Genomic DNA, 24718 nt, shown 5'->3' on the forward strand with positions numbered 1-24718 from the left:
TGCCTCTGGCAAGTCCTGGCCTTGGGAAGGTCTGTCCAGTTGGGGACACCAGATCCTGACACCACTAGGTAGAGTCACACAAACAGAGCCTCTTCCATGTAGTAAGGATGTTAAAATGTGTTTAATTAAGAAACTGTGTAACTGCTGAAAAATTTCAGTGGTTACAGGGGTACATGTGGAGGGGCAGTTGGCTCCCTGGGAGCTAGTGTGTGTGGGAGGCCGGTTTCTAAGCCAGCTCCCCATGCGTATATGCTGCCACCCCATACTGCTGCCTCTGCTACAGAGGCAGCAGTGTGGGGGAGGGGGCAAGTGGCTCCCCAGGAGCCAATGTCTGCTGAGAGCCAGCTTTTAAGTGAAAAACACAACAAATGGTCTGGTAGCATTTTATAGACTAACAAAACATGTAGCTTTTAAGTGGGCTCCCTGTGCGTACCGGGAGCCTGCATGTATCCATGAAGATTAACTGATGAACCCAGGCTCATCGGTTAACCCTGTACACAATCACACTTTCTCATCTCTACCATGCAGTAGGCCAGAGAGGAAGGATCTCTGCTTGACTGTGGACCTGCCTGTTGACACGTGTTTAATTGTTATGCATAGTTCTGATGTTTAGATAGGATACTCTTCAAGGCGGAAATCTCGTCTCCCAATTCTGAAGGGTAGTCCGCATGCTGTCAGCCCCCAATTAATAGTAAATAATAATGAAAGGCAACAGCTCCTGCAGCTTCCAGTTAATCAGACAATTATTTCATGTTAAATGAATAGTAATTTATATGCTGAGACCTTCCGACACATTCTGGCAGTTGCATTCAGTGAGCAATCTGTGACTAACAGAAGGTCAAATCCGGCTCTTTATTTCTTTTGACAGTGTTTTATTTTATTGGCTTCCACCTGCTGTATTTCTGACGTGTCGTAGCGCATGCTGATGATCGTCTATAGTCATTTCATTCCCCAGCTGAATTCACAAATTCCAATCAAAGACATCTACAGACACTAACTATCAGCTCAGTCCAGCAACATAATTATCCTGAGCTGGGTTATGAGTCTTTTGGTGAGTTGCACTTTATTTCATGGATGATTTTAGTAGGGCTGCTTGTGATGCAAAACTCTTAGGGTGAGCATTTTCATTTCTGGCCCTTTGTTTTCAATGCATACCCTGCCTTTTCCCCTAAGATGCTAGGAGAGTAACATACTTCAGTTACCCCACCAAGTTGCCCCATCAGTAAAAGTTGTAGTATAAATTATAGCCCGTTATAGAAGAGGCACTTCAAGGTTGATAAGATTAAGAATGTGTTCTGACATCATGCTGATAGGCAGTTCAAAATAGCTGAACAGACAGAAGAATAAATACCTGCTTAGTCAGAGAAAAATGCAAAGTCAGATTTAATTATATTAAAGGTATAGATGGTAGCATGAAAAATTAAGAAAATTCAATCCTGTTCCTCTCTATTTAGATTGTACACTATAACAGCTCATACTTTGTCACTGCTGAATATTTACTTTGCAGTGGTATGTAGTGTTTAATATTTTTCATCCCTAAGTCCTTTTGTAGAGAAGCAGCTGCCCCATACTGGCCAAGAAGGAGGTTAAAACAGACAGGAGGGAGCCTGTGCAGAACCCTGGACAACTGTAGAGGAGCTTTTAAGGAGCCAACCAGAGGACAGCTTGCTGAGGCAGCCTGATATATAAGGAGCTGATCAGCGCAGAGTGAGCAGTCGGGTCCTGACCAGGGAGAGCGCAGGACCAGTTCCCTGAGAACCTCTGTAGAGTGTGGAATGAGGACAGGGGAAACACTAGCCAAGAGGAGATGCCCTGCTGATGATCAGACTAATTCCCTGGAGCTACCAGCAGGAGGTGCTGCTGCTTTTAGTCCCGCCCCATGACACCTTAATTCTTTCTTCAGTCCTTGAAACTGATGACATTTCTCCTGAGTAAGAGCTTCAGGATTTGGCTCATGTGCAGTATAATATTTTATTAATTTTGAGCCAGGAAATAGCGATAGCAGCTAAAGTCTACAGTTTGTAAGAAATTTACAGTAATCTGAATCCAACCCCACTAAGACATTTCCCTTCTTTACATAAAGTTAAACCAAAAATGTATCCCAAGGCAATAGATTATATTTGCTGGTTTTCAGCTAAACGAAATGGTAAGGGTCAGTTTTTCAGTCTTGCCGAGCCCGTAATTGTTCAAGTTGCTGGTTTTACAAGAGCAAGAATTCAGACCTTTGTAAGCAAATCAGTTTATTAGATGGCTGGCTCTCTACCTGAGATCAGAATGTCAGTAGCCCTGCTTAAACACCTGGTGTAGTCAGAAGCCTGGCTCCTGAGGAGCAACAGGCAACTGTCCATGGGGAACAAGAAGGGGATAGAATAAAAGCAAGTCTATTGCCCTGTTCTACGCCGCTGTGCTGGGGTTTTCAATGGGGAGCAGTCTCCCCACAGGCATAACCTTTAGGCACTCCTGCTGAGGCGGAAGTCCTCTATGCAAATATTCATAGAGAAAATACCACAGGAATGAGGCTTTACACCTACAGTCTAGCCCTACATAAACCCAACTATTTGCAAGTTGAAAAATGCATACCGGAATAGGTGCGTGACAAAAAAAATAGCCAATGGTAGGCCTAGTTTTTCAAGGTCAAAGTTAGGCATCTTTGGAAATAAATTTTCTGGTGATAGTAGTAAAAAATGTGGGTCCTAGTTACAAAGGGAAAATACCCTTTGACTTTCTGTTGACTTACCTTAAAAAAGCCAAGCACTGCCAAATCGTCAGAGTTGATGATAGCTTCAGCCTGGTCAGTACTATTGATAACCACAGTGCTGGGTCCTATTCTTCTTCTCATCCAAGTAATAAATGCAGAGGCCTCTCTGACACCTTTGGAACAAGCAGAGAATGGAAAGGACTGTCAAAGAGAATTACAAAGAAGGCATCCATTTTCTGAGCAACCAAGATGACAAGCGCACAAGGTTGTTATGTCTAAGCTCATTTGGACTTCACACACACCTGAACTCTTGGCTATCAGATAAGTAAAGGTGGTCATAAGCCAGGGTGGACAATAATTTTTGATGCAGGGGCCACTCCAAGAATTCGGTAAGTGGCCAAGGGCTGCACTCTTCCATGCTATTAATGGAGGAGGTGTGGGGGTCCGGGATGGAGGTTGGGTGCAGAAGGGAGCTTGGGGTAAGGGTTTGGGATGCAGGAGGAGGGTGTGGGATCTAAATCGGAGTTTGGGCAAAGGAGGGAATTGTGACCTGGGCAGAGAACTGGGGTACAGAATGGGGTTCAGGGGTTTGGGTTGTGACCTAGAGCAGGAGGAGATTTTGACCTGTGGCAAGGGATTGGGATGCAGGGTCTAGGAGGGAGTATTGGTGCAGGAGGGGAGCAGAAAGTTTGGGTTATGTGGGATAGAAGGAAAGTAGTAGGTGAGCAGAAAATTGGGAGTAGAGATGGGCTGGACTGCCAGAGGTAGGTAGACGCTTACCTGGGCGACTCCTAGCCAGCAACCCAGCAGGTTTCCTGCCTTTCAGGCCCCGGCGGGCTGCTCAGAGCAGTCGGCTACAGGGTCATGTGCATCCATGAACAGTTGCAAGAGCGAGGGGAGGAGGGGAACAATACTTTGCACTGCCTGTTCTTCAAACAGGCAGCTCCCCATTGGCCACAGGTCAATTTCTGCACAGATCAATGGCAGATACAGACTAACACAGCTACCCCTCTGAGGGTATGTCTACACTACCCTCCTAGTTCGAACTAGGAGGGTAATGTATGCATACCGCACTTGCTAATGAAGCCCGGGATTTGAATTTCCCGGGCTTCATTAGCATAAGCGGGGAGCCGCCATTTTTAAATCCCCGCTGCTTCGAACCCCGTGTAGCGCGGCTACACGGGGCTCGAACTAGGTAGTTCGGACTAGGGTGCCTATTCCGAACTACCGGTACACCTCGTTTCACGAGGAGTAACGGTAGTTCGGAATAGGGCCCTAGTCCGAACTACCTAGTTCGAGCCCCGTGTAGCCGCGCTACACGGGGTTCGAAGCAGCGGGGATTTAAAAATGGCGGCTCCCCGCTTATGCTAATGAAGCCCGGGAAATTCAAATCCTGGGCTTCATTAGCAAGTGCGGTATGCCTACATTACCCCGCTAGTTCGAACTAGCGGGGTAGTGTAGACATACCCTGTGACTTTTCAGACAGTCAAGTCTCTTTTAATTCTAGATGCTCCCCACTTGTTCAGGGTTGCCATCTCTCATCATTTTATCCCCAATATTATGGTGGTTTTCTTTTCTTAAAGCCCCTGCTCCTAGGGTCAAGAATCGCTGGTTTCATTTAAAAATAAAGTTTCTAGCCCTCTTGTTTGAAAAAAATGTTTACAAACATGACTCTTAAAGGCTAAGAGGGAGCTGAAGATCCCACCCTAAAAGAATACCTATTCATATCTTTCAGTGTAATGTTCCTTAAGATGAGGGATCCAGCAAGAAATTAATTGGAATTGTATATGAAAAAAAGAGCACTGAAATAGTGTTAGCCTGTATATACCGTGCTATGGTGTAGTCATGCTACATATTACAAGCTACTGATCAAACATTCAGATCCTGAAACTGCACGTCTTGTTAATGTCACAAGAATAAAAGTCAGGGCAGGCCTATTCAGTTGATTTCCTCTAGGACATTTTGCAGCAGCCCTCACTGCATCTGAATCTGAATAATATTCTTTAAAAGCTTGGCAGGCTTACATTTGTCCTGAGGAACACAGGCCGGAATTGCAAAGTGTAAAGAGCATTATCTAGCAGCTTCATGGCAGATGAACAGTGTCTACATGCAGATCAAAGCTCTTAGAGCCAATATCAGGGGTGGGCAATGGCCACTTCATGAGCCTCGCCCCAGAGCTGCTGGGGCCAGAGGCTTTGAATTAAAAATACATCAAAGGGCTCACAGATCCTGGCCCTGCCTGGCAGCTGCCCAGGGTTAGAGCAGCTATATAAAGGGATCATGGCTCTGGCCCCTACCAGGGTAGTGCCATGACCAGGAGCAACAAGCCCTTTAAATAGGATCTTGCTGCCTGAGCCACCTCCTGGAAATTTGGTAGCATGCCAGCAGGGCATAAATTGAAAATGGCAAGATGCAGTTGGCAGGTCAGATCTAAGTGTTAGGCCCAGGGATGCATCTTGCCCAGCTCTGGCAAATGTGTTATTAGGTCAGCCATACAAACCTCAGCAAATCCTTCATCGGGCTAGTCATTGTCTTGGATTACCTGAAATGGCCTTGTACTTAGTATATTTGGGCCAAATCCTGGTCTCGGTGAAGTAAATGGCTCATTGGTTTCTTAAGATTTGATCTGGCTCTGTTTGTTTATCACTTGTGATAATCATTAAAAAATCCCTTTAATCAAATATTTCAGGGTAGTTTCATTTTTCACTTCATGTGTCAGTGCCACTTAAAGGCATTTGTTTTGTATTTAAGGGTTAAATATTTCCTCTAATAAATAACTCTTTTGGACACCTATAGTACTTTTTTATCTGGCCACTCTAAGTACTTCTTAACAGCTATAACCTATCAGAGAGGACACTTGTTTGATTTTTCAATATTATGCTTGCTCATCATTGTAAATAAATGATGTATCAATCTACCAGTTAGGAATGATTGGAGCTGTGTGCTGCAGATGATTTGTGAATTATTTATCAGGTATTTTTACATTAGTGCACAGTTTCACAAGAATCTAAACATATTAGTAACTCTGCAGCTCATTTATAGGTAACGATGAAAGAGCAGCTCTTCTCTGGCATTATCAGACACCTCCTTCACTGTCTTTCAGTAATAGACACATCAAATGAGTTTGCAAGCTAAAAGGTGGTTTCTTGCCAGTCCTACAGTCTCATCTAAAGACTCAGGCTGGGTTTTCTCATTCTCATACATCATTACCACTAATAAGTTCAGTGGGCAAATCATGTTCAATGACTCTGGTGCAGGCCCTGCTATTCATGCAGGTGGAAGGAGAGGAACTCAGTTAAAAAAAACCCAGGTGATGCAGAAGAAGGAATAAAAGTAGTGAGAACACAGCTGCTCCACTGAAGTCTGAGGAACTGAGGGGGCTCAGCAGCTCTGAAAACAGAGTCACTAGTTCAAGTGCCTAAAAGTGAGTTTAGGAGCCAAACTATAGGCTCCTGTTTTCAAAAAGTCTTGGCTTATCTGCTTCTCATCAGACCCCAAAACCACTCAGGCTACTTACTTACTAGCTGCCTGATTTCTGCACAGATCAATGGCAGATACAGACTTACACCCAGGCTACTTACTTACTAGCTGCAGCAAAACATCATTTTTAACCAGTGTGCACAATTAGGGTATGTCTACACAGCAGAGATACTTCAGAATACCTAATGTTATTCCGAAATAATATAGTCCGTGTCTACACAGCAAGCCATTCTTTCGATATAATGTCAAAATAATGTCGAGCTGGAGGACTCCTTACTTCAACTCCTGCAGGAGCAGCCCTAGCCGAGCTGCAGGCAACTGGCGCCTTAGGCAAAACGCGCGATTGGCGCCCCCGCCTCCAAAGCCCTCAACGGACGTTTATCTTAGCACCCTAGGTGACCGCCTAGTTTGCCTATATTGATGGGCCACCCCTGAACTCCTATAAGGGAATTTGGAGGAAGAGTGATCTTTCTCAGAATTCGTGCTGTGTAGACAGTGCCAAAAGCCGACATAAGCTATTCCGACTTAAGCTACGCAATTGAAATAGCTCAAGTTGAGTAGCTTATTTCAGCTTTAACCCTACTGTGTAGATGTGCCCGAATAAAGAGATGTAGGGAAAAAAATAGGAATATTGTTTGCATCTAGTTTTAATGAAGCAAAAACTCTAATCAAGTCTGGATTTCTGGAGATTGTGCATATTCTGAAGTAGGGAATGCAAAAGCCAAATATTATAGTATGTTTAATGTAAGGTAGTAATTATTCCATTACATTACTGAGCCTTAAGTGAGCTCCCTCTGGTGGGTAATTTGCCAGCTTCAAACTTCCTTCTTAGATTAGAATCAGAGAACAACATATGCAGTCTTTCTCTCTCTCTCTCTCTCTCTCCCTTTCCAGCCCCTCCCTCCCCCCGCCTGCCAACTGACAAGGTGGTTGTTAAAACAGCCCTCTCCAAACCATAGTGCAACCTCTGCTATTTATGCTGTCTTCATACTGTGCGTGGAACTTGTATTGAGAGTCCTGGGAATGGCACTGTGACAGACCCAGCAGGGTCCGCACTGATCCGGGAAGGGGGACCGCCCCCTCCCCGGGCCGGGGAGGGCAGGCCAGCAGCGTGAGTGGCAGGAGTAGCCCCATCTGGGCTGAGGTCCTGCGCGGGGGAACGCGGACAGCCCTGCGCCGAGGGAGGTGGGGCCAAATGCAGCTGCGGCGCACGGGCCGGGCGCCCGAGAAGCGTTCTGGCAGCACTGAGCCAGACGGTGCGGGGGGCGGAGCCCCTAGGACACCGGCCAGATGGGGCCGACGGCTCGGGCGTGGTAAGTGTCCCGTGTGGATACCCAGGTGGGTTGGCGAAAGACGGGGAGTGGACAGAGCACTTTTGGCGCCCGTGGACAGGCGAGTTGTGAGGATCAACCCTGCCTGTCGTGGAGGGAGCGCGCTAGTTTCCCCCACTTAGGGCCCCGGGCTGGGACCTGGTGGAGAGGGCAGGCCCGGGTCCCCCACGTCCTCCTTCCCTGCAGTCTCAGCCTCCCTGACTTACCCAGTAGTCTGCAACCTCTGGGAGTCGAGTGACCTCAAATGCTATCCGAACTCTTGTTATCCATCCGGGAAGGACCTTTACCAGGGACAGGCCCCCGGAACTCTTACCCCGATGGGACACCAGGACCCTTAACACGGACAGGGCAGTGGGTCTGCAGAACCCCAGTGCCGAACCAGCAACAGGTGATCATACTCACGAACCCTGCTCCAGGGAACAGGCCCCCGGGACAAAAACATCTCAGACATAGACAGAGGGTCTGCTGAACCTCTGTGCTCCTCCGAGAGGGGGCTCTCACACCTGGTAAATCCGTCACAGGCACATATGCAAAATAAGATGTAATTTGTCCTAATTCTTTCCCAGTGTAACTCCATTGTATTCAAGCTCATTGTAGTCAATGGGCATGCATGGTAGTTAAATGGAGTTATTTGCATTGCTGGTAAGAGAAGAGCATTGAATTCTTAAGTTTGGAAAGCAAGTTCAAATCCTATTTTGTCTTTACTATATGCACACGTGTACACATCGGTATCTGCATATCTAGCTAAATATACATATCCTGTCAAGGGCAGAATCCCTTTATTATCTAATACACTTTTTATCTGAGTATGGTCAATAATGTAATAAGCCATTTCCATCAGTGAGACAATGGATATTATGCACTTCCATCCGTCCAAACAGCAGTTTACCTTTGCAATCGATAGGGTTGTTCCTATCACCATCCACAAAGAACTTCACAGTAGGAAACTCTTGAATGTTAAATTCTTTTTTCAGATCTTTTTGGTCTGTGACATCAACTTTGCCAAATCTGATACCAGGAGCTTCTTGTTTAAGTTGTCTTGCAGCTTTTGCAAATTCTTCAGCCAATGTCTGAGATGGTCCAGATAATGAAATATCTGAAAGAGATCAACAAAGAGAAAATCAATTGTGTAGTCAGGAGTGTTGTCTCAAATTCAAACCCATTAATTTGGGTGATTTTTTTGAAGGGATAAACAGGGCCGTTGAGGAGACACAAGACAATGGGCCTGAAACAAGTCTATTGTGTTCATTCAGAATGATCAATTTCTGCATATTTATATGTATTTTTAGGTTTGTACCTGGGATGGGTAGCAAGAAATGTCATTGAAAAGTAATGATGGGAGGCTAATTTGGGGGAAGGGGACAAAATGGAGTCAGTTGTGACTGAATATTCTGGCCAGATATTTTAAAATAGGAGCCTAAGGGCAGAGTCATTTAATTATTAAATAGTCACCTGATTTTCAAAAATGCTGAGTATCCTCCAGCTTCCACCAACACAGGTTTTTATAAATGCTTGTGTGTATTAGAGCAGTGGGAAGCTGGGCCTCTACAACTGTATGTTATGTGTTATTAGGGAAAAGGACAAGAAATTAATTGCCTTGTATCTGGCAGCTTTGAATTCAAAGGTATGTATCCGATAAAGGCTAAGAGTTTGCTAGTTTTGCAACTTGTGGAAAGGACTTTTAAAAGCAAGTTAGTTTAACTTTCTACTGATAAGCTGTGATACCTTATCCCTCTTGTGGTTTGCTTTACTACTTACCCTAAAGAGGGGAGTGAAAAATTGAAACACTGATTTGCTTTCAGTTCCTGACAGAAACATTTTCGTTTATCGATATACCTTTCAAACAGGGACAGATGAAAAGAATCCAGATAGTCTTAGTTATTTATGAGCCAAACTGTAAGTCCAACAGCATGACTGTTTTTCATCTAATGTCTTTTGTACTACCTTCGAAAGGGAACAAATATAAGTCTCTACAGTTTTCCCCCTCAAGACACTGCCTTATATAATTGTACCACGAAATGAGTGATCATTTTCATTAGAGCTCTCATAAATGACTGGCAGATAAAACATTTAATCTGCCTCAGGAATCAGTTATATTTCCCTACATGATTCATCATTGGCGTCATCATTCTGAATCCCCAACATAAATCATTCCTCCTTTCACCCAGTGCAATCAGGATCATGAATAGTAATAGACAGCAACCTCTTTTTATTTGTAGTTGGTTGACTTGTATGTGGATTCAGTGCAATAAGGACTTGGGTAGGAAAGCTTTGTTATCAATGGCCATAAGCAGTTAACCAGTTGAGGGTCTGGTTATGTTTTTATGTGAGCTAAAGGAGCTCAGGAAAGGCAGAGCTAGTTCTCCTGGATCTTAATCCCACTAACATGCTGGGTTTCCTTAGTCATATGACTTACCAAAATATTAAAGCATGTGCTTAACTTTACACACATGCTTAAGTTGCACTCAAGTCCATTAGAGTTTCTGTTGCTGCACATGGGAGATGCATCAGGCCATTAATTTCTGTGTGTGGTGGTGCATCCAAGTGTAAAATGGGTGTGGTCTTCCTTTCAGGGTGACTCTGGAATGTGCTGAATTGGGGTGTGCATGTGCTGATTTCATTCTTCTTTTTAACAATAGTTTTCTGAGTGGCTTTATAAAACCTCCTAGAATGTAATTCAGGCCTCCTGAGATAATCTCAGTTGGTACCTGGGTCCAGTGGCCCAAGACCTGGCCTGAGAGCTAGAGAATCATGTGATTCCACTTTGAGAGAGACAATGGTCTGAGGTCTGAGAAACGATGCACACGGAAACCAGGAGAGAGATGCAGTTAGCTCAGGAACAGGTAAATAGATCTAGAGGTACAGTGGGTGAGCATCTCTGCCTCCTTCATCAGATGCATAAATTTTATTTCCCTGACCACCTGAGATGCAGGTGAGAGCATCCAGCACATGATCTCGTCCTACTTTGTCCTAAGCACTTCAAGTCCTCTCGAGCTCTCCACCAATTCTTGTGCCTTTGCTTTGCTTTTTATTCCAGCCATTCTCTGTTTTCTTCCAAAGTGCTTTATTTTTCAGACCACTTGACATTGCAGGGAACTGTTGCTCCTTTTTATGTGGCGCATCCCCTTTATCGTGTTTGCCAGTCCCTGTCTTTTCATTATTGACACTGATTACTTTGGGGGGGAGGGGAAGGGTACCAGTGCATGTCTACACTTACAGGGCTGCAGTGGCACAGCTGCACCAGTACAGTTCATCTAGTGAAGACGCTTAATGTCGACAGAAGGAATTCTCCCATCAGCACAGTAAAAACCCCTTCGGTGACTAGCAGAAGCTATAGCGCTGTGCACGCTGGCACTGATGTCAGCATAACTGTCACTCAGGGGATGGTTTATTCACATCTCTGAGCAACCTAAGTTCTGACAACATAAGCTGTAGTGACATAGCCTGAGGCTAGAACAACTACACAGAGTCAAATATCAGTGGGATTAGGATGTGTGTAGAACACTGGGGTAGGTGCTGCTATGCAGCCAGTGTGTTGGCATGAAGGGTTGGGAGTAGACACCATTGAAAAACTTGTGGATGGGGAGACAAGACTAGTTATTACTTCAGATACCATCTCTGTTGCTCATCAACTTACTGAATCAAACACAACTGTCAGCAACCAAGTGACCCTTGAAATATCATCAGATCAGTAATAAGATTTTATTTAGCAGGGAACGGTCTTCAGCTAAATGTCAATACTTGGTTATAAAAAATTAAAAATCAGTATTTTGGGATTTTAAAGGACTGAGTTTTGCTGACTTGTCTCTGTTGATCATCACTAAATTCTCACTCAACGATCCATCACAGGCTTGTGAGAAATTTTTCTGATGATCTTTTCAAAATGGACCTGAACCTAAATCAAAGCCCTTATCAGCGCAAGTTGATTGTGATAAACTGAGAATGGAGACAGCAGACAGTGGAAATAAAATAGCCAGCAAAAATATCCAGCATCTGTAGGTGAAAACAATTCATATTGCTTAGTTGAGGTACAGGAACAGGAAACAATAGGACACAGATTTATGGTTGTTAAATTAATCTCTTTTTCTCTTGCTGTTCTTTTCCCCCTGCTCTTTTTTCTGTTGCTAGTCTCATTCTTCCTTACTTTGAGTACAAATTAAGCAGCAACGAGTAACTTTAAAATAGTTTATTTTTACCAAAAGGAGCTGTCCTCTCCAGAACCTTTCACATGTTGATACTATATTATGAATTATTGTGTTATGTGAGCTAAGTGCCTGCAAAGGATGATAGCAGTCACTCTTCTCACCTGTTCAGATGATTTCCAAAGCTTATTTTATTTTCGGAGCTAGAGTAAGAGCAATGAATTTTCTGAAGTATCGCCATCTTTAGGGCAAATCACACACATAGTTTGGGGAAGGGTTGTTTGTTATGTTATGCCTCTTTTTTTGCTTCTTTCCGGTGTATAGAAAAGGATTGACCATTTTTTAAAATAAGTATTTCCTGTTTTTCTAGATTATAAATTGAAGTCTTGTCGATGTTGTTTCCTCAGGCGGACTCAACTGGCGAACATGATTGTGACATTTTAGATGTCATGAAAGTAAAACCTTATTAACCGAGAGGAAAACTGATTTTTCATCAAACTGTTTAAAAGTTAGATTTTCTCTTGCCCTTATTATTTATTCATGTTCCAGTAGCATAACAGCCCAACTGTGATCAGAGCCCCATTGTGCAAGGTGCTTACAAATACATAGTAAGATGTACACCCTTCCCTAAAGAGTTTATATTCCGAATAAATAAGATGGGCAAGGGATAAGAGCAGAAAATATTACTGTCCCCATTTTATAGACAGGGCCCTGAGACACAGAGAATACCATCCCAAAGTCACATAGAAAGCTTATGGTAGAATTGGGAATTGAATCAAGAGCTCACAAGTCCCATTAGGCCAGACTTCTTAAACACACAGACATCACGACTGAGCCACTGGTTTTGTTTTAAAGAGTGTGGTTTATTGGACTAAGATATATTGAAATGTGATAATTAGGGATAAAGTTAGCCAATACAAAAATATTGTATGTAATGGCCCTGCAGTATCCTTCAGATGTGACTTCATGAAAGCACAGCAGTTGTCTCCATCTTTAAATAATTGTCATCTGCCTCCAGTTTCATTCTGCAGTCTTTATTGATGGTCCTAATGATATTGGACTAGCAGTGAGGCTGCCTGCTGTCAGCCTAAGTACTGATTTCCTAGCACTTAGCTAACCATGCCAGAATTGCAGGAGGCCCACTCATCATCATTCGGAGTGTAGGCTGCTTATTCAGTTTCTCCTCAGACATATAATTTTCCCTGTAGAAAACTCTGGAGTCGGGGGGGAGGGAGAGGCCCTGAAAGTCAGAAGGGCTTTGTTTTAGGCCTGCTGCTGCTGCAAACTTTCTTGTGAACTTGAGAGTCTTTTGAGGCCTGAGCCTCCCGACAGTGAGATCAATGGGAAAACTCCCTGACTTCAGTGCTGCAAAATGTGGCCCATAAGCTCTTGCGTCAATCTCTGTATTACCTGGGATAATATCCCTTTTCTCCCATGGGTTGTTGTATGGCTTAAGTCACTCATGCTGGTAACATGATTTGAGTATCTAATAGATGGTATTATACCCTAGGCAAGAATTATTTTAGGGTACGTCTAACCTACATTCTATTTTCGAAAGAGGATTTGCAAATTCCATGGGAATTTGCATATCTTCTTCCGATCTCACTTTCTAAAGTAGTCTGGATGCCGTTTTTTTTCGGGAAAAAAAAAATTTTTTTGAAAAAAACCCGTAAACCTCATTTTTTTCAGGAAGAGCGTTTTTTGTTTGTTTTTTCAAAAAAGGGCTTTTTTTCCCCAAAAAGCCCCTGCATCCAGACTACTTTTGAAAGTGAGATCAGAAGAACATATGCAAATTCCAGCAGAGCTTTCGAAAGTGAGATCAGAATAAGATAATTTGCATATCCTCTTTTGAAAATAGAGCGTAGTCTAGACATAGCCTTAGACTCTGAGGACTTGTAAACAGTGTGTCCCAGACACAATTCATGTTCTATTCAGACCCATAATATATGTGTATGACCAGCACTGGAAAAGGGGTATTACTGCACCATGGTATCTATTTTACATTCCCAAATGTGTGTCCCTTGGCCTGCTCATCCAGGGGCTTGCATATGGTGCAGAACAATTTGTCACCATTTTCAGAAAAATCAGTCCTAAAAAAGTAAGACTGGTGTCTTCAGAGGAGCCCAAAGTGCTTAGGCACCCAAATGCCATTGACTATCCAACCCTTAGGCTCCTCTGGAAACCTCAGCCTTTCAACATCCTTGTTCATCAGATACCCTAACTACAGGTGTATACTTTAAAAGAGATCTGCTATTAGCGTTCACTGCTGGAGTCCATTTTGGATGCTGGTTTTAGGACTGTGCAAGACTATTTCATTATTCTGATTAAAAATTAGATTCCCTTTTGATTAACAATTCACCAGGACTGAAGAGATTTTCAAGGGAGGGGAGAATTTTTCATATTAATAGATCTTTCTGTTCCCTCTATTTAATTCATCCTAGTATGTCTTGTATACTGAGATGTTTGGAAGTTCTCTGTACAACTGTATTTCTTTCCCAGTGATGCTGGATAATGGTTCGCTAGTATTGCTATAATGTCATTATTGCAATGGCTTCCTTTACAAAGTTGTGATTTGCCAACAGTTACCTCAGTTTTTATTTGAGCCACCATAGATGTCCCTTTTGCTCAGAAAGCAGACACAATTCTCATAGCTGTGTGCTATTAGCTGACTTTTTTTTAATGGCAATCACACTGTATTTGTTATTAATCTGTGTCCAGGGCCTAAGAAATGCCATTAACTTGTTACGCTTCTTCCTTGCCAAGTGAATGTAGTACCTTTACAATGTGCTAAACTGAAATCCCTTGGAAACAATTTCAGTTTCTACACTGAATAGACCTAGGAAGAACGGCAACTGTAAAATATTCCCTCACTGCTTCTACCATAGATGTACGTCCTAGCTGTTCTTGGAGGAACCACCAGAAGTGTTAAAAAGTATTCATAAGTCTTCAGCCCTCAGCTGCTCTGCTCAGATTAGGGGCAGTAATATTTATATTCTGATGACATTTGGGGGTGGCTTTCGCCATACTTTGGAAATATTCTGCAAAAGGTAAATGTCTATGGGTTGTAAAAATTATTGAAATACCTAAATGAGGGGAGAAATCAGACATGAGGGTTTATGGGAGTCAAGGCAGTATGGATTTGGTAGAATGGCAGAAGTTTCTATATTACCAACATAGCCCCCTTCCATTGTCATATACCTTAAAAATAAAAGATGGGCAGGCCTTCGAGAGTGGCAGCAGCCCCCCGTCCTGACATGTTAATTGTAACTGTTTTCAGCCAGGATGGTCAGTCATTTCAGCAGATTGCAGGATTCCCACAGGCTTCCCTTGGATCCCACCCAGTTTATACTCAAACCTTGCAGTAGCTCAGGTATTAATTGGTTTTTTACGAAAGGGAATGTTCTCCGAATACAAAATGGCAGGTCAGGCTTAAAACACCTGCACAGCTTGTGTACCTCCTGGTGGTGGTTCTCTGCATTTATCAAGGGACTTAAACCTGGCAACAACAAAAAAAATGCTGGAGCAGATATTCTTAAAGGTCTGGTCTGGAGAATTAAGTTATGATAAATTTTTTGTTCTTTCCTGTAAAGCTCTGACCTGGAGGGGAGAGTGACATTAGCAGCCATTTTAATATTACCTAGTTCATTGGGCAGAATCCTTTTCAGCAATAGCTCTCCAAGCCCTTTACAAGGAGGTCAGGATAATTATCCCCAGTTTGCAGACAGGAAAACTGAAGCACATAGAGGTGAAGGGCTTATATAGATCACCAAGCAGGCCAATAATCAAGCTGGGAATAGATCCCATGGGTCCCGAGGCCCAATCAGTGCTCCAGTCACTAGGCTGTACTACCTCCCTTTGGGGTTTTTCTAGATATGTAATATACTGAGTTAAACAGTTCTGCCAGTGATAGATGTTGGCTGAGCGATTACATGTTACCCATCCGGCACAGGCATGCCCCGGGTGCTGTATCTGAATCTATATAATGCTGTGTGCCATGGGATATGCTGTCGGAATTACAGCAAATTTTGGGGGAAAACTGATTCTTTCAGACCCCTTGGATATCCTAGCCTGGAGACGCTGATGGGTTGTAGAAAGGCATGCCCAGTTGTTGAGTCATTTGGCTGCCCTAGAGGAGAACCATTCTGACATTACAAAGTTGGTGGGATACATAAACAGCTGCTCTGCTACCACTAAGACAAGCCAGTTGGGAGATTCGTTTCCAGTGCATACTGACAGTGATCCAGTCACAGTAGCTGCCCCACTCAGACTGTGTAGACTTCTTTACACAAGAAGGTTATACTGGTACAATGGTGTGAATTCAAACCAGTGTGATAATATCAGTATAATTCCCCTTGTGGACACTTTGATTCCATGGTACGAGGGCCTTTTTTAGTTTAACTTATTTCTCTGCAGAATAAAACTGTCCACACAAGGAGTTACACAATGTAATTATATCAGTATAATTACACCACTATAGCTGGTAAATCTTTCCCATGTAGACAAGCCCTAAGCAGGGGGTTCCTCCTGCCTGTAGTAAGTACTCCATTTCCTCTGCCCTACTGGAAATTCAAGAGAATATTGTTATGCTGGATGATGTTGGTTGCCACCAGCCAGTGTGTCTTTGATCTCTGGGCAGTCACAAACCTCTTTGAAACCAACACCAAGCCCTTTCCCTCAGCCTGCATAAGGGAGCAAATAAATGCTCTTTTGTTTTCTGATAGCTGAAACTATAGCAACTATTGCACAAACATGCACTAGCATAGCCAAGCTGGAGTAGAAGCTGAACCAAGTGGGCTGAGAAGTTTCCCTGAGTAATAATGATTGCAAACACAGGAGGTGTGTGTGTGTGTGTGTGTGTGTGTGTGTGTGTGTGTGTGTGTGTGTGTGTGTGTGTGTGTGTGTGTGAGAGAGAGAGAGAGAGAGAGAGAGAGAGAGAGGCGCCATAAGACTACTTTTAGGAAATATGCCGGCTGCAGAAGGTTTGGAATTATGAACAAGGACATTGCCTCCTGGCTTTTTTCCTACTGTGCATGGAAAATAGGAATTTAGTGTACACTATTTGGGTATGTCTACACAGCAAAGTTATTTTGAAATAACAACCCTTATTTCGAAATAACTTTCCTAGAAGCTACACAACCACACCGCTATTTCAAAATAAATTCGAAATAGTGGAGCATTTATTTTGAATTTGGTAAACCTCATTCTACGAGGAATAACGCCAAATTCGAAATCGCTATTTCAAAATAAGTGCTGTGAAGACACTTATATCGAAATAGGGGGCCTCCAGCCTCAACCAAGATCACTCCATTCCCTCCCCCACTCCCTGGAGCCCTTAAAGGGGTAGACTCTGGCCACAGTGCCTGTGCCAGCTCCAAGCCTGCCAGCCCAGAGCCAGCAATCACTGCCCATGACCCAGTGGCTCCAAAACATGAGCCAGCAAGCCACTAGCAGCCAGCCCTCCAGCACTCCCCCGGAGCAGTCTGTCAGCTCCCAGGAGCCTGCCAGGGCCTGGAGAAGGTGGGCGCCTCCCGGGTCCTGTGTGGATATCATGGAACTTATTCAGGTTTGGGGGGGATGCCCCCAACGTCCATAATCTCTGCACTAGACAGAGGAATGTGGCCATCTATGGCAGGATAGCTGCCAGCCTGGCCACCAAAGGCCACATGCGAACCCAGGAGCAGGTTCGCATGAAAATCAAGTTGGTCCGGCGACACACCCACCCCTGAGCCCTGAGCTTCCCCTACCCCTTCTTCCCCTTGCTTCCCCCTTCCAGCTCCTTCCTCCCCCCTCCCCTCTCCTATCCTCTCTTCTCCTCTCTCCCACCTCCTTTCCCAGTCTCACCAGTTTCATTCCCTCCCCCCAGTTTTGTTAAATGAAAATACGTGTATTTTATTTGACATCAGGAAGGGGGGCTAGGGAGGGGTAAGTGGAAGGACATGAGGGAGGAATGAGGCACAAGCCCCCAGTGGGGCAGACCAGGGAGGCTCTTAGTGCTCCTCAAGGTGGAAGCTCTCCCGCAGGGCCTCTTGGATACTGACAGCCCTCTGATGGACCTCCTGGATGGCAGACTGCAGAAAGTGCAGCCAGGCTTGCAGCAACGCATCCACAAAAAACACCAGACTGCCCAGGGGCAGCTCTGGCTCCATGTTGTAGAGTGCTGTGGTGTCCCGAGTGAGAGCAACCAGAGCACGCAGAGACAAAATGCTTTGCTGTCCCTCATCGAGGTAGGCAAGCAAGCAGGGAAACTTGAGAACTGGCTGTCCTGGGGGGGTCCCTTTAAGCACAGACCTCAGATAGCCTCAGGTAGCAGCCCCACACAGTAAGTCCTGACCTGGTGCCCTGCCGGAACTGGTTCCAGCCAGCCTTAAATATTATTCAAAGTCCACTCAGTGTGGACGCACTATTTCAAAATAGCAAAATGCTATTTCGAAATGCATTTTTTGTGTAGACACGTTATTTCAAAATAGTGTAGACATACCCTGAGTAAATATACAGGATCGCACCAAAGAAATGCCAGACTAGTATCACCAATTTCTGCTTGTTACAGGAACAACCCAAAAAGGCCTTCACTGTTGGCTAACAGCTTAGGCCAAAAGGGACAATAATATATCCAGCTGGTTACCATTGGTTGACACACCAGAGCATAGATAGTAGTCAGACCATTCCAGTGGGGTCAGTCAGTCTGTCCCCTGAGGTCACACACACAGTGCACACAGAGTAAGTAGCTGAGATAGCCATGTCATGGCTGCTAGACTCCCCTGCAATAAAGACGATGGTGGCAAATTTGAATGCCATGGCATGTTTTCCAGCCTGTATTCCATATTATGATGAGCTCAGCTCTTTTGCAAAAATGAAAGAGAAATCAGAATTTCTGCTCCTTGCATCCTATCAATATTGGCCCTTTCCTCGTTTTCATATTGCAGAGGCCCACCTGTTGCAGAAAACGAGCTAGTGAACAGAACAGAAAAGAGCTGTATTTCTGAGTCCTCACTTTTTTGTGATGCTGGGACTTTGCTCTGTTTGCTCTGCACTGCACATTTTACTGACCCGGTGCTTCCAGGCAGAAGTGAACAGCTTTTCTTTGTTTAAAACTTTGAGAGAACTAAAACAGAACTGTCCTGCTGAATATTGGGGGGCTGGTAAGTATGCAACAGGGAAGGGGTTGGGGAGGATTAATAAGGGATAGGACTGAATTAACCCTTTGTGTTGCTCCTGTATTCATAGATATGTTAGGAGCAGCGTTTGCAGCTCAAAACTCTCTGTAATGGATCAAAGACAAACAACCCAAACTTTACAGAATTTTGTTTTCCTTCTCATTCTCTCCATTCCAAGAAATGAAGGATGGTCTTATGCTGACTCAGAAGGTCTAAGATAGTCTACTGGCTGCCCCACAAGCTTCCTTTGTGTTCTGGAGCAAGTTACTTCATCTCTCTGTCTCATTTTCCCATCTGTGAAAAGGTGTTAACAGTTTGTGCAAAAAACTGAAACCAACCTCCGTTTAGAGTAAAATGGACAATTAAATTTTCAGAATTTTTGGTGATTCAGACATTTGGAAAAAAAATGTTTCTGGTTGAACGAAAAATTCATTTTGATTCTGATCATTTTGAATCTCTTTTATTTGTTGTTTAAAGAATATTTTAATGAAAAATCATTTTGAATAGAAAAATCAAAATGTTAAAATAAAATATGATAAATTTTTAGATTTTTTTTCAACGAAAACAACTTGGCAAAAATGACACAAATTATCAAAATGTTTGTGTCATCAGATCTCCCCTTTTTTGCCAGAAAAAGTTGCAAATGAAAAATTTCACTCGGGTTTATTAATAAGCCTTTCTTTCTCCCATTCCTAGTCTGTCTACTCTATTTAGATTGTAATTGCTTCGGGGGAAAGCGTCTCTTTCTCACTGTGGCTGTGTCTAGACTGGCAAGTTTTTCCGGAAAATCAGCAGCTTTTCCAGAAAAACTTGCCAGCTGTCTACACTGGCCGCTTGAATTTCCGGAAAAGCACTGATGATCTCATGTAAAATCATCAGTGCTTTTCCAGAAATACTATGCTGCTCCCGTTCGGGCAAAAGTCTTTTTCTGAAAGACTTTTGCGCAAAAGGGCCAGTGTAGACAGCACAGTACTGTTTTCCGCAAAAAAGCCCCGATCGCGAAAATGGCGATCGGGGCTTTTTTGCGGAAAAGCGCGTCTAGATTGGCCATGGACGCTTTTCTGCAAAAAGTGCTTTTGCGGAAAAGCATCCTGCCAATCTAGATGCGCTTTTCCGAAACTGCTTTTAACGGAAAACTTTTCCGTTTAAAGCATTTTCAGAAAATCTTGCCAGTGTAGACATAGCCTGTGTGTGTTGGGGTATGTCTACACTATGGGATAAGGTCAAATTAAGACTCGCAACTTCAGCTATGTTAATTGCATAGCTGAAGTCAAAGTACCTTAACTCGACTTTTGGTGCTGTCCACACTGCAGGAAGTTGAAGGGAGAACACTCTCCCTTCGACTTCCCTTACTCCTTGTAGAAGCAGCACTACCGGCATTGACCGCAGCATCCCTCTCTGTTTGAATCAGATGTCTTAACTAGACCCGCTAATTCGAACCCTGGAAGATTGACAGCAGCAGCTTCAATCCTCTCTATAGTATAAACATACCCTTCGGTGTATATGTGCACGCGTGCACAATGCCTACTGCAATTGGGCCCTGGCCTCTTCTGAGGTCTCTACATGCTTTAGTCTCTACTGGTGCTTTAGTTCAGTTCTTTATAAAGCAGGGAGCCCTCTCTGAAGTTAGGATTCTTGTTTTTTACTTCAAACATTCCACCGCCATGTTCAGAATGTTGGGTTCTGGGCTTTTAATAGGGGCCCCTCTCTACGTAATGCTACTTTGAAAGATAGTTGTGTAATTTAAAGCTGAATTAGAGTAAAAAAACTGTGACTGGCTGAAGCCATCTGTTTACTGAGCACTGTGAGTAAGGTACAGTCGATAAAGTGGCAGGCCAAGGTTAAGCCCTAGGAACATAGCCAGCTTTGGGACTTTCGCTGTCCTAGGCAGACTGAAAACTCTATGTTGCTAATTGTACTTAGTCACTCCTATAATAAACCTGTCACAAAACATTTTCCTGCCTCCAGCAACCTCCCTTTCTGCTTGGTTCAAAGAACTGGCACTGTCTGGAAGTGAGCATTGTCTTCTGGCTATACTGTGCTCTCTTATTTATGTAAGACCTATAGAGCATTCCCTCATCTCTAGAGTTACACCTTCCTCCTCTCCATATAGTCTATGGCAGTGTTTCCCAATTTTATTTGGCCATGGATCCCTTTTAAAAAAAAACAAACACCAGGGGAAACTGGTTGACCAAAAAAAAAAAAAAACCAAGCCTCTAAGACCACAGCAGCCGGCGGACTCTTGAAAATAGCGGCTACAGGCAACCGCCTGGCTCGCCCACCTGTAAGACCGGCTCGGGTGGGGGGGGGGAATGATCGGGTTCTCGCAGAACCCTTACTTTAACTTCGAGGAACCCTGGGGTTCCATAAAGCACTATTTGGGAAACACTAGTCTATGGAGCTACTCTGCAGTGTGAAGTCTCTCTGCATTTGGGACTCAGTCCCACAACATGCTGAACACCCTGCCCTGATCCACCAATGCGCTAAGGGCTTAATGTGCCTGAAGTCAGTGGAGCTAATCCCTGCTTAGAAGTCCAGTGATTTGGTGGATCAGAACAGACTGAGCAGCCCCTTGCAAGACCAAGCCCTTAGAGACAGTGTCGTGTAGAGAAATGGCTGATAAATAATTGCTTTGAGGGTATTTCAAAACAAAACCAACATGATTGTTGTTTTCATCATTGCTATTTGTCATGACCTTTTAGGAAGTCAATGTTCTGCAGTAAAATGTCAGCCTGAATTAAGAGTGGAGACACAAGGTGGGTGATATAATATCTGTCACTGGATCAACTTCTGTTGGAGAGACAACTTCTGCTGGTGATTAGAGCAGAGGCAACACATAGTTGTTGATGGATGCAGGGAAATGTGTTTTGAACACACTTTCCATGAAAAAAAAGAAAAAAAGAAAAAAAAAGAAAAGTATATAAACCATAGCAGAAATCTTGGGGGGGAAGGGGCGCTGAGGAAGGAATACCTAACCAGGAATATACAGCCCCCCCCCCCCCATGCAGATTATCTGTCAATAACTCAGAATACTAATTTTTCGATATTTACTAGGGTTACTGTGTAAATGATTTTGGAGTAACACTTGCTCACGGATGAGCTACACTAAAAAGACCATATGGGACTTATTATACTTAGTGCTACAGGAGATGGAACTCAAATGGTTCAGAGAATTAAATCTGGTCTCTGACCTTATCTGACCTTCTTGGATTAGATTGTGCTGCCTCTCTTGAGCCCAGAAGCTTTCCCCATCCTTCATCATTCTGTCTGTAGTTTTATTTGTCTGCAGCTTTTCTGTTGAGATGCTTCTCAGCAGTTACAGCCAAAGGTCCACACTGGAAGAATTAATTATTTCAGACCTGTTCTGTGACTTACATTTGCTTACATATATATTGCTCTATGGGTAAAACTGTGCAAACTGTAAAATAGTAGATTCTGCAGTGCTGAGCAGAATCTAGGAGAGCTGGATGGACCTAAAGCAGCTATAGCTTCTCCTGGCCATATGGAAAGTGGGGATGATGCCTCTGCAGCACCAGCCATCACCGGAGCCCAACTATATTGGCACAAAGAGCATCCTAAGCTTTGTTGTGTCCCATCTGTGATCAGCAGCCAGTGGGGGATTCAGTGAATAGCAGTGGTGTCAAAATTCTATGGCCACGTCCTCCCCAGAAGGATAATAATTCCCCATGCTGCCCTCTCTATCTAGCAAAAGTGGATGTTACTGGGCTACGTGTGTGGTGCCATATGTTGGAGCTGAAGATTTTTTTCCCTCACTCATATGACACTAGACTAGGGCATATTTTCCTGTGTCTGGGGTTTGTTCATCTGAGTTTCCTCTCTCCCAGAAATGTGATCCTTATTTTCTGAAAGACCCTGAACTGATTCTTTGAGATGCCACATGCAGAGACTGGGGGATTTTGTTAACACTAGGACACAGTCTGAGTCATCTCCCGCAGTTCAGTTTTTAAAGAAAAAAAGCAGCCAAGAAGGCTTAGATTGAGGCACTGAGTAGGAGTCAATTATAGCTGTACACAGCCACCGTCAGAAAGGTTTACTTAGCAATAGGAGCCTGCCATGACTTCCCTCGTGCACCAGAGTAATCCTAAAGCAATGGCAAACTCTGGCATTTGAACACAGCCTTAAAATACGTGGAGGAGTCCAAAGGGGTCCACTCTGTTTAGATTTTATTTCTATTTTAACTTATATGTGATTGTGGTTCCAAGCACAAGGAGGTGGCAGGTTTTTTTAATCTCAGCTTCTGAAAGGCATTGCCTGACCAGACTCTCTTACTAATACTGTAACTGTAAGCCATTCACAGTATGCCTATTATTTTCCCCCATGAGACATAGCACATACAATATAAAAAGAAAAGCCACAGACGTGTCTCCAACAATGATCCCTAAGATAAACAGTCTGACAACCAACTGTTGCAAAGAACCATTCCCAGAAGCCCAAAGATTTAGAATAGAGAAGCTTGCACTTGCCATGAATCTTACACAAGAAACTAAAGCAGTGAAGAAAAAGTAAGGGCATGTCTACATAGCAGCGTTATTTCGAAATAACAGAGTGCACGTCTACACAGCAAGCCCATTATTTTGAAATAATTTCAAAATAATGGGCTTCTTACTCTGACTTCTGTAACCCTCATTTCACGAGGAGTAAAGGAAGTCGAAGGAGGAATGTTCTTCCTTCGACTTCCTGCAGCGGACAGCACCAAAAGCCGAGTTAAAGTACCTCGACTTCAGCTACACAATTAACCTAACTGAAGTTGCACATCTTAACTCGACTTTAGCCCGCAGTTTAGACGTACCCTAAGAGAGATTAAGGGAGAATCAGAAAAATCATTAGGGTCATAGAAGTGGCCTCTCGTTTTGTGCACATACAAGGTTTGCATATTCAATTTCTACAAAATATGTCCTTGGAAAATTAGACTGAGACCATGAAGGCTGAGGGCTTTTAGTCAACGTTTATGCAGGATGCAGCCGGAAGCCACCACAATCCTCTATAAGTATCACTGACGCTGTTATAATACTATTGTTATACTATGGTAGCACCTAGGGCACCATTAGACAAGCTCTGTACAAACACATGTTAAAATACAGCCCTTCTCTCAAAGAGGTCACAATTGAAGTTACAACAAAAAGATGCACATGGACAAAACAAACAAAAGGCAGCTGATGGAGGACAAGGGACAATAAAGCAAATAAATTTGAAACACCATGGCTGTTAATTTCAGAGCCATCTCTAAAGTATGCAGCCTTCATTCATACTCACAGAACACCACCAGCAGATACTTCGTTTCCTTCAGTGCCCTGTCAAAGTTTCTCTTTTTCAACACCAGAATGTTGTTCTCTTCTTTGATTTGGGGAAGTTTGGCTTTCTTGGGCTTTGTTTCTTTTGGGCTTATGCCATCCGCCACTGTAGGACTCAGGAAAAACAGTAACGCAAGGAATGAAAGCCACAATGTCTTCATCCTGCACCTACTGCACTTCACAGGTATAGAGGGAGAAAAAAGAACTAAGAGCTGACTGTTTGCTGTTAAAATAGCCATTACCTTATCAGCAGGCCGAATGGCTAATTCCCACATGATAATGTTGATATCAAAGCCTGCCTTGAGTGGAGTCAACCTTGCTCCTACACAGAAAAGTCAGAGCTGTAAATTGATATAACTTTTTAGCAGTGCTTGGAAAACCAATTCCTGGGTAGTTAAGGGGGAAAGGTTCACATGAACACTGTAATTAATGAGAACAATATCCGGGGAGGGAAAGAGGAAATACTGAATAAAGCTTGGTTATAGAGATGTGAGATTGGGTTAATGTACAGAATGTCAGCAGTCATCAACTTTACCCAGAACTGATGTTGAGAATGGAACATAGGCACACACAAACATAAGGGATCCTTGATGACTCTTTA

The 24718-nt window shown here is 43.6% G+C and overlaps 2 protein-coding genes across 5 annotated transcripts in view; one reads left to right on the top strand and one right to left on the bottom strand.

The window, feature by feature from the left end:
• PDILT (protein disulfide isomerase like, testis expressed) overlaps nt 1-24718 on the bottom strand; it is a 57230-nt gene that overhangs the window by 23589 nt on the left and 8923 nt on the right. For 2 of the 4 annotated variants that reach the window (XM_006123136.5, XM_089782305.1), the window contains exons 4-6: nt 24080-24293; nt 8399-8605; nt 2738-2871 (exon numbers count right to left, since the gene is read on the bottom strand). In XM_006123136.5, the coding sequence (XP_006123198.3) occupies nt 2738-2871; nt 8399-8605; nt 24080-24293 (555 nt within the window). The remainder of the gene's footprint in view (nt 1-2737; nt 2872-8398; nt 8606-24079; nt 24294-24718) is intronic. The other 2 variants (XM_025184700.3, XM_075899420.2) reach the window with 2 other exon arrangements.
• Nucleotides 18636-24718, top strand: part of LOC102446448 (acyl-coenzyme A synthetase ACSM4, mitochondrial) — a 34448-nt gene continuing 28365 nt past the window's right edge. Inside the window, exon 1 of the mRNA XM_075899414.2 lies at nt 18636-18790. The gene's annotated coding sequence lies outside the window, so the exon portion shown is untranslated. The remainder of the gene's footprint in view (nt 18791-24718) is intronic.

Source organism: Pelodiscus sinensis, chromosome 15 (assembly GCF_052426305.1).
Source record: "Pelodiscus sinensis isolate ZL-2025 chromosome 15, ASM5242630v1, whole genome shotgun sequence".
NCBI classification, from domain to species: Eukaryota; Metazoa; Chordata; order Testudines; family Trionychidae; genus Pelodiscus; species Pelodiscus sinensis.